Here is a 10,645-nt window from a genome sequence, read left to right on the forward strand (position 1 = left end):
AGCAAAGAAGCCAAAACTTCTATGCATCCAACATGTGTACTGGGTAAGGATGAGGTAAGTAAGAAGGTAGATCAGAAGTTGTACAGAGGTATGATTGGATCTCTTCTATATCTAACTGCTTCTAGACCTGACATTCTCTTTAGTGTTTGTTTGTGTGCTCAATTCCAATCAGATCCAAGAGAATCTCATTTAACTGCGGTTAAGAGAATTCTAAGGTATCTGAAAGGTACTACTAATGTTGGTTTAGTTTACAGAAAATCTAAAGATTACAACTTAGTAGGATTCTGTGATGCTGACTATGCTGGAGATTGAATAGAAAGAAAGAGCACTTCTGGAAGTTGTCAATTTCTTGGAAGTCATCTAATCTCATGGTACAACAAGAAGCAAGCTACTATTTCCCTCTCAACAACAGAAGCAGAATATGTTGTTGCTGCTGGTTGTAGCACACAAATGCTCTGGATGAGAAGTCTGCTGGAAGATTATCAGATATATGAGAGTAACATTCCTATTTTCTGTGATAATACTTCTGCTATATGTTTATCTAAGAATCCTATTTTACATTCAAAAGCTAAACATATTGAGATTAAACATCATTTCATAAGGGACTATGTTCAGAAGGGTGTTATATCTTTAAACTTTGTGGATACAGACCATCAATGGGCTGATATCTTTACAAAACCCCTTGCTGAAGATAGGTTTAAGTTCATTCTGAAGAATATCAGTATGGATTTATGCCCAGAATGAGAAGATGAGAAGATCTTATGTATGAGTATCTTCTGAAATGAAATTGGATTTGTTTTTTATAAGAAGTTCTGATTGAAATCAATTAGAAATTGTGATTCAGTTTTTACTAACGTTTCATTGTCTAAGTTGATTCAGAATCTCTTTAAAAGCAAAACAGCTGTAACTGGCTATCCAGATGGTAAACACGTGTTCACTATTTCTGGACAAGCGTGCGTGTAGTTGAGGGGACGTCTACTTAGGTAACTGTGCAAATCACGTCTTTTGTCATTATTATCTCTCCTCACGTCAAATAACATTAAATGCCATTCATCATTTCTTTATTGTCCTTCTTTTCTTTTTTATATTCCTCGAACGTTTCCCTCTTCTTTTTCCCTCTATTTATTCCGTCATTTCGTTGCATTTTTTCAATAAGTCTTGGCTCTCTTTCTCCTTCTTTTTCTCTCTTGTCCAACAAAGTTTTTCTTTGGCATAAACCCTAGTTCATTCATCTTCAACCTAGCGTTCATCATGAATCCTTTCAACTCAATGAGAACGGATGGAAGGGTTAATCAGTTACAGGATGTGAAGCATATCTTGGGATGGCTCTCCAAGTCTCTTTCAAGACAGATCTCTTCTTTAATGTTGTTATCAACATTTATCCAAAGGAAGAAGACCTTCTTGAGTCACTGGAGCCCGTTTGCAACATTAGCTCCCTGTCTATGAACTGTCCCTCACTTCCTCTTTGGTCTCTTGGATCTCTCCTATAGTGGAGGTTCTAGTCTGGACAGGCATGAAGAGTTTTCAAGCTTCCATGGCTGAACAAACTGAAGACCAGAGGGTTCTTGAGTTGTTTGCGCAGTCTTTGCGTAGGATAGAGTCTTAGGCTTTAAGTCTTTGTAGTTTTCTTTCCTTGTTGCATCTGTTTTCCTGCATTCCTCTTTTGTAATCCTTCTTGTTGAAATCAATGAAAAGTTATTTATGTTTCTTTCCTTTTGTCTCTTGCTTTACATCTGAATCTTTTTATGCTTTTTGATGTTATGACAAAAAGGGGGAGAAAATATATGATAAATGATCTGATTAATATTATCAGTTACCGAGTAAAAAGGCTCCACATTTACTAACAGAAGCTGCAAGCTTCATATGTTTTTAAGTTGTGTTGTTGCAGGAATCAAAGATTCAAGATCAACATGAGGAGCAACAAGATGAATCAAGCTCTTGGATTCTTGAAGCAAGCTGAGTGCTAGGAAGCTTCAGAATCAGAAGCAAGAAGGAAGAATGATCAGAAATAGCTCTTGGATTCTTGAAGCAAGCTGAGTGCTATGAAGCTTCAGAATCAGAAGCAAGAAGCAAGAATGATCAAAAATTCTAATAATGGAATATGATCCAAATCATTGGCTATTTGCTCTGATACATTGTCTATTGGATCTGATATATTCTATATGGCTTATATGGCTCTGATACATATTTTGTGTTCTGATACACATCTTATGTTCTAACTCATTCATGCTGACTTTTGTCGTTTAGTTTTGTTCTGTAACATTTCAGGATGTAGAGATGCTCTGATGATGCTCTGGTACATTCAACAATGTTCTGATACAATCTAGCATGAAGTGATATAAGAAGAAATTCAAAGCTCTGAAGCTATCCGAGGGAAGCAGAAATCAGAAGCTGTGAATGTTCTAAAGATCCAGAAAACTCAAGTTCTGAAGCTGTCCTAAATGGAAGCATGAATCAGAAGCTGTGAATGTTCTGAAGATCAAAGAAATTCAAGTTCTGAAGCTGTCCTGAGTGGAAGCAGGAATCAGAAGCTGTGAATGTTCTGAAGATCAAAGAAATTCAAGTTCTGAAGCTGTCCTAAATGGAAGCAGGAATCAGAAGCTGTGAGTGTTCTAGGGATCTAAAGAAATTCAAGTTCTGAAGCTGTCCAATGGAAGCAGAAGTCAGAAGCTATGAATTATCAGAAGCAAGAAGCTTATGTGATCGTCTCTACCGAAATAATCAGGGAAGTCTTTTATTATTAAAGTTCTTCGAGTATTTATTTCAGGGGGAGATTATTCATCTCAGGGGGAGATTTTTAATCTCAGGGGGAGACATATTCACATGCTTATGCTATAGTTGTGTAATTTGTCTTTAGCCGTCTGCTCTTTCTGATCGCAAATTCATATCATTTATATATGTTTTTGTCATCATCAAAAAGGGGGAGATTGTTAGAACAAGATTTGTTCTGATCAATATTCTTAGTTTTGATGATAACAAGGATATGAATTTTGTGTGAGATAATGTGGTACTCTAATACATTGCAATTTCCCTCTCAGGAAATATATAAAGAGTATGCACAAATCAGCGCTCAGAAGCTTTGTCTCAGAAGGTTCAGCATGCAACATCAGAACATGGTCTGGCAAGACATCAGAAGATGGTCAAGGCAGAATCAGAACATGGGTCTATGGAAGCATCAGAAGAACTTGAGATCAGAAGCAGAAGCACTGAAGTTCTCATGGTATCACGCTCAGAAGCACTTCAAGGTCAGAAGACAAGAAGATGCTATGCACCAAGCTGTTTGACTCTGATGATATTCAAATATTATATTCAAACATCAGATCAGAAGAAAGTACAGGTGGCAGGCTACGCTGACTGACAAAAGGAACGTTGGAAGCTATTAAAGGCAACGTCAGTAGACACAGCGTGAACAAGGCTCGAGGTAGTTGACAAAAGCGTGAAACATTAAATGCAAAGCTGTACGGAACACGCAAAGCATTAAATGCGCTCAACGGTCATCTTCTCAAACGCCTATAAATATGAAGTTCTGATGAGAAGCAAGGTCGACGATTTGCTAATAATTAACTTGCTGAAACGCTGCTCAAATTCAAAGCTCAGAAACTTCATCTTCATCAAAGCTCACTACATTGCTGTTGTAATATATTAGTGAGATTAAGCTTAAATGTTAAGAGAAATATCACTGTTGTGATTATAGCTTTTAAGAAGCATTGTAAAACTCTTATTTGATTACATTAATTTGTAAGTAACTAGAGTGATCAAGTGTTGATCAGGATACTCTAGGAAGTCTTAGCTTGTGTCTAAGCAGTTGTAATTAGAGTGATCACGTGGTGGTCAGGATACTCTAAGAAAGTCTTAGCTTGTGTCTAAGCAGTTGTTCCTGGAGTGATCAGGTTGTGATCAGGATACTCTAGAAGACTTAGTCGCGGACTAAGTGGAAAACCATTGTAATCTGTTGCGATTAGTGGATTAAATCCTCAGGTGAGGTAAATCACTCCGCGGGGGTGGACTGGAGTAGTTTAGTTAACAACGAACCAGGATAAAAATAACTGTGCAATTTATTTTTATCGTTCAAGTTTTTAAGACTACACTTATTCAAACCCCCCCCCCCCTTTCTAAGTGTTTTTCTATCCTTTAATACACGATGTTACAACATCCACGACTGAACAAACAATACAATGCAGAAGATAAATAACACAGTTAATTGTTAACCCAGTTCGGTTTAACTACCTACTCTGGGGACTACCAAGACAGGAAGAAGATTTCACTATCAGTAGTACTATTTTATGTAAAAAAACCTCTGGTTTGCAGATAAACAACCTCTGGTTTACCTAGTCACTATCCAATGAAACCTTTATCTCAGACATCCATCCAAGACAAGAGAACCTCTGCTCACTCCCTAGTGATACCTAACTGTTACAACCCTGCAACAGCTATTTACACAATAAACAATGAACAATAACTTGATCTTACTTCACAGCTTCAATCAAGAACACAATACTCAACTCTTACCTACAGGTTTCGAGTGAGAACAATCACTTCTCTTACCTACAGGTTTCGAGTGAGAACAATCACTTCTCTTACCTACAGGTTTCGAGAAGGACATGGCAGCCATCCCACAACCTGGGTGATCTACCTACAGAAACCCTAATGACTACATCTTTTCTTAATCCGGTTTTCTATATAAAACTAGGTTACAAAGCTTTCTATTTATAACCTATTCCCAATTGGACTTGGGCATACAAATCGCAGCACTCTTTGCTGTTACAAATCTGCAGAAATCTTCTGCTACAATCAAAATCTTTTAATCATGAGTTTCCTAATTTATCTCCTAAATTAGAAACTTCTGAATCTTCAATCTTCTGATCTGATTCTTCAATATTCTGACTTGATTCTTTTGACCTTTAAATTTGCGCCACATAGGATTACATAATATTCACTGAATATTCTGTATCTGTTGAGAATCAAACTGAATCTTCATTCCAGTTCTGTAGGCGCGATGTCATGGTTGAAGTCATGAATTCCATATAACATCTTGCTTGTACCTGTTTTGTTCTTTTATATTTACAAGATTATATATTGTATTATGTTTTGCTGCTATTATGTTTTAGCCAAACATAGATGCCAATCAGCCAATAAAAGTACCAACAGCCACTTATTGGATTATTTGGTTAACAAGAAATTGTTTTTGCTTTAGGAATGAGGTTTGGAATGTTAATAACATGATTTGGAATATCAATATTTTGATATGGAGATGGTCTTTTTTTAGTGATATTACTCATCTCAATTGTAGTTTTTACGATTTTACTAAAGATCCATTGTCTTTTATGTCGTAAATTTAATTGGTTTGTAATGTCGTTTTTTTGACGGGTTTGATCCGTTTATTGTGTATCAAAGTTGGAGAACTCTTAGTTCTCCCTTATATTAAATTCTTGCTTACACAAAAAAAACTATTATTTTTATGGATTTTGACTTTCACTAAAAGTTAGAAGGCGTTTTATAAAGCTAAAAGAGGGTGTTGACACGAATAGCCTTCAATATTGTAACTAGTGTAATTTCCCTATATTAAATATAATCTTTCCTCTAATGTGCTCGAATACAATAAATTATGAATGCAAATAATCTGGTTTCATTTATTACATCTTTTGGTGATGGCGAGATATCTGTAGATAAAATTCAGCATAGATATAAGAAGACAGATAGTTTAATAGATATTCATGAATAAAATAAATAGATATTTAAACATGGGAAATGCTAACGAGTGTCCTCGGGACACTCGTTAAGAGTTTAAAAAAGTATGTTTAGTTTATTAAAGACTTGTATTCAATGTAATGAAAATGAAAATAATTGATTTTTCTAAGAAATAAAAAGTATGTTTTCTTAAAACTATAATTGTATTCAAAGCATTGTAAATTAAAATATTTGATTTATGGGAAATGCTAACGAGTGTTCCAGGGGCACTTGTTAAGAGTTTAAAAAGGTAAGCAATATTTGTATTTAATGTAATAGAAATGGAAATAACTGACTTTTTAAGGAATAACAAAGTTTGTTTTATTGAAATTACTTGTATTCAATATATTAAAAATTGAAATAAATAATTTATTTAAGAAATATTTTCTTTATATGAAATTTTTAAAGAGTGCCCTTGGACACCCTTGATTTATTTATAAAATAATTTTTAAATTTGAAATTCTTAATCAATGTCGTTGAGACACTCGTAAGCATGACCATTTAAATATTCGTTTTTAGATGGATATGGATATGAGTTTAATGATATGTGTCAACGAATATCCATCTTTTATCATTGGATTAAAATCAAATGATCTAAATTTTAAATTTGATATTTTTCATTTTAAAATAATTAAACATATATTAAATTATAAACCATTCAAGTATGATGTAACGATTTTAAAGGTGTGGAGTTAATATAAATGCATAAATATTTTTTTTTGCTTTTTAGCTCTCTGTACCTAGGAAAAAGGGACCCTATTAATTCAGAGTTGTAAACTGAGATATGAACACTGGCCAAACTGCATAAATATTTTGAATGCACGGGATTTGATTTTGGCTACAAGGCAACATTAATGCCATATAACATTTGAAACTCATACATGTCAACAAAATTTAATTGGCACTACACACACAAAAATAAGATGACAATGGATCTATGAGACGATGAAATAATGATTTCATTGCACTCCCTCCAATCTTCTTTATATAATAGGTAATTCACCTTTCTAGATTTATTGAATAATTAATGTATTTAATTTATTGAGTAATTAATGTATTTAATTTATAATACTGACTAGGTATATCTCGGGGTGATCGCGGTGCGGTTTGGGCGGTTTTGACGAAAAAAATCATCCGAACCGCAAGAGAAAAAATCGTGCGGTTTGGTTTGGTTCGGTTGGCTTTTAAAAAAAATCCGAACCAAACCAAACTAACCTAATGCGGTTTGGTTCGGTGCGGTTGGTTCGGTTTTTTAGAAATATTTTATTGAACCATTCATATACATATAGATGATAACATAACTTTGTATTTAGACATTCATACACTATCAAATAACAACAAAACCCGTCATATTTTGACAATAACTTTTTATTTAATATGTAAAAATTAAATTAGACAAAAGTGGAATAATTAACATAAAATAATAGTATAAAATAATATAAAAATTATTAGAATGAAACAAAAAAATACAAGATACGAGAGATTAGTGAATGTGAAAAAGAAAAAACAAAAGAGTTGAGAGATTAGAGAAGAAGATGTGCGATAAAAACGAAACTGAAATAGGGAACATTTGCATAAAAATGAGAAGGTGAAAAAGAAAGAATATAAGAGAGTAAAGATTATAGAAAAAGAGGGAAAATGTATGTGGCAAAGAAGAAGCGTTAATGCTATTAGAGATTTGAGAAGATCGGGACTAAAATCATGTGTAAGGATGAGAAAATTGTTCGTAATCATAAGGTTAAGGTATTATAGATTTAAGTTTGGGTTGGATGTGAGTTAAGTAAAAGTTAGGTTGTAACATAATGCGGTTTGATTCGGTTTGGTTTGGTTTATAAAATACAAACCGCAAACCAAACCGAACCATGCGGTTTTGTTAAAAGATGACCCAAACTAATCCGAACCAAATGCGGTTTTTTGCGGTTTCGGTTTGGTTTGGTTTGATTTGCGGTTTTCTATTGGGTTGGTTTGGTTTTGATCACCCCTAGGTACATCACCTTTCTAATTTTATTGAATAATTAATGTATTTAATCTATAATACTAATTAACTACATTAATTATTTAATAAATTTAAAAATGTGAAATGTCTTTTATAAAAAAGGATAGGATGTAATATCTTTTCTCCAATTATAATTCACATAAATAAACTTGTTGAAAGATGAGATCAACCAAAATTTAATTAATAATTATTAGAAACACTCTTGCAATATTAACACTCACAAAATTAAATGCTAAAAACTGTTACGTATTGTAGGCTTGTAGCCAAAACACACAAAAATGCAGAAGATGCAAACTAGAAAATCTAAAGGTAAAGGCCAAGATTAAAGAGATCAGTTTCTTTCCCCTTTGCTTGAACCGTCTCAGCTTCATCTTCGTCCGAAACTAACCAATTGTAAGGAAGTTGAATTTTAGGCTCAAACTCATTACCACTGCTGCTTTCTTTTATTTCCAGAACCTGTAAATCAAGATCCGTTCTTGGTCTCCATTCAGAGCCCTCTACATCTTCCTTGGTTATGACACATAACCCCCATTCCTTAATAACCAAACCTTTACATGCTTTAAATGTGATCTGTGCTCCAGTTTCTACAAAATGGCAGTGTTCTCTAGAGATAAAGATCATCCAAATATAATTCCTGCCTTGAACTTGATTATGTTCCAAATTTATTCGCATATCAAATCTCTCTTCAGTGTGCTCACTCTCAAAAGAAAGATAAAAAGGACATGGCAATGGCGATGAAGAAGAAGAAGACAACGATTGATGATTATGATTATTTGACTCAAATGTTACATAAAAGAGAAAACCAGCCCAATCAACAGCCATAGTTGAACAATCCATTCGTACTACGGTATTCCCGTTAAACTGATGATGGAAGTGGAACAACAAATCTGAGAAAACGCCATCTTTATACAAACCATTGGTTTCCACATGCCAAGGAAAAATAATGTCAAAGCCACACCGATAATGAAGAGGTTCCTTGTAACAAAAAAACATATAATAAAAAGACATGTTAGTCTAATATATTTTTATATACTAATATACTCTTATGGTATTTTAGAAGATACAGTACACACCTTAACGAGTCTTATTATCCATGTAGTGAAGAGCCAATATATATGTTGGTTTGCGATCAAGGACTCGCCTATGTAACAATTGGGAGAGTCAAAAATATATAGACCCGATCTATGATTACGAGATTCAGATGTTGTTTTAAAATATTTTCCCGCCAAATCTGATCGACCACTCTCTATCGGTAGCTCAGGTAAACTTTGAAGCCTATGGCAATGAGATAGGTTTAAATATGATAGATTGTGAAGACTACTCAATGTGGAATGAAGTGTAGTAAACTTATTTCCTTGAAGATTTAGTCTTTCTAAACACCTTAATTCTCCAATAACATCAGGCATTATAGTAATATTGCAAAAACTTAAGTTTAGATAAACCAAAGATTGGAGAGGAGAAGTAGTAATTTCTCCTAGGGGAAGTCTAGTAAATTTAGAACACCCATAAAGATCTAGGGTTGTAAGAGATCTCAATATATAAAAGTTGTCAGGTAATCTAAATAGATTTTTGCACTCTCTCAAACTTAAGAATTTAAGATTTTCAAGAGCTCCGATAGATTTATGAATGGTGAATAAACTTGCACATCGATCCATATCAAGATACTGAAGGAGTAACATTTCACTGAAATCTGGAGTGTGTTTAAGTTTTGTACAATCGGAGAGACGAAGAACTCTCAGAGAAGTCAATCTTGGTGCATTGCTGAAATCAAGACTCTCTAGATTGATACACTGTTGCAAACTTAAGAATACAAGTTTTGTAAGAACTCCTATCGAGGGATGCACCATCAATAGATTTATGCATCCGGTAAGATCAAGCCGCTCAAGATTTTTCATACCTTCAAAGCATGGAGTTGTCATGAGATTTTTGGATTTGCTCAAATCCATCCTTTTCAAATACGGAAGATTCTGCACAATAATCATTATTCAATATATTTAAAAAGTGAAATTTTCTTATAATAAGGATAACGAAAGTACTTCTAACATCTTATAATATAGATTATCTTTCTACAATTTTATACAAATTAAAATAATATTCTTAACATTATTTAAGAAAAAATTAATTAAAATTAAAAAGTTGAAAATTGTAATGATTAGAGAAATACCAAAGTTTGTGTCCATAGTTGTTGAATGCTGCTATCAGGCATATTGAATTCTACAAGCTTATATGGATTAAAATTTGGCAAAGAATTGAAAGGGTAACCATTCCACAAAATATAGCGTAGGGAATTAGAAAGAGATATGGGTCTTTCTGAAAAAGTCGAGTGATATAATATCAACACTTTCAAATTTCCCATTTTTGATAAATATGCACCGCTCAACTCATTGAATTTGGAGACTTCTTCCTCCTTTTGATTTATAATTATGGCTTCAGCTTTAATTGCTACCTGAAAATTTTAGAATAAGTGTGATAATATTATACATTTATATGAACTAATAACTATTCTAAGTAAAATTAACTCTAATATCTTTTGGATTAATTTTTCTCATGTGAAGGCTTTTTAGTAGGGGTGGAAAACGGGCATGTCCGTTCCGTTTAGGTATATCTCGCAAAAATCATTAAGAAATAGAGCGGGACGGGCATACTTGAGGATGCAAGAATAAAAATCTATTCTGCCTCGCACCAAAAGTGAGGGCGGGGCAGTCTGCGGGCACTGCACCTTTTAAACTTAAAAATACAAAAATTCTTGTAAATGCATGTGCACGTAAAAAAATTGAGGCGGGGTGGGCACATCAGAGAGTGCAGGCTAAAACCTTTGGTCCGTCCACACTAAAATGTGGGCAAAACGGGTTTGTTCAATGAGTCGGGGCCATTTTTCCACCTCTACGTTTTAGTCATACATAATGTTTGGATGTCGTCTCA

General features: G+C 33.9%; 1 protein-coding gene across 1 annotated transcript; it reads right to left on the reverse strand.

The window, feature by feature from the left end:
- Positions 1 to 7,981: 7,981 nt before the first annotated feature.
- Positions 7,982 to 9,189, reverse strand: LOC131609375 (uncharacterized). The gene is made up of 2 exons (XM_058881064.1): positions 8,797 to 9,189; positions 7,982 to 8,698 (listed from the first exon to the last, which is right to left on the reverse strand). Exons 1-2 carry the CDS (start codon positions 9,127 to 9,129, stop codon positions 8,027 to 8,029), a joined length of 1,005 nt encoding a protein of 334 aa, XP_058737047.1. The 5' UTR covers positions 9,130 to 9,189; the 3' UTR covers positions 7,982 to 8,026.
- Between the last annotated feature and the right edge of the window lie 1,456 nt (positions 9,190 to 10,645).

This window comes from Vicia villosa, linkage group LG6 (assembly GCF_029867415.1).
Source record: "Vicia villosa cultivar HV-30 ecotype Madison, WI linkage group LG6, Vvil1.0, whole genome shotgun sequence".
Lineage (NCBI taxonomy): Eukaryota > Viridiplantae > Streptophyta > Magnoliopsida > Fabales > Fabaceae > Vicia > Vicia villosa.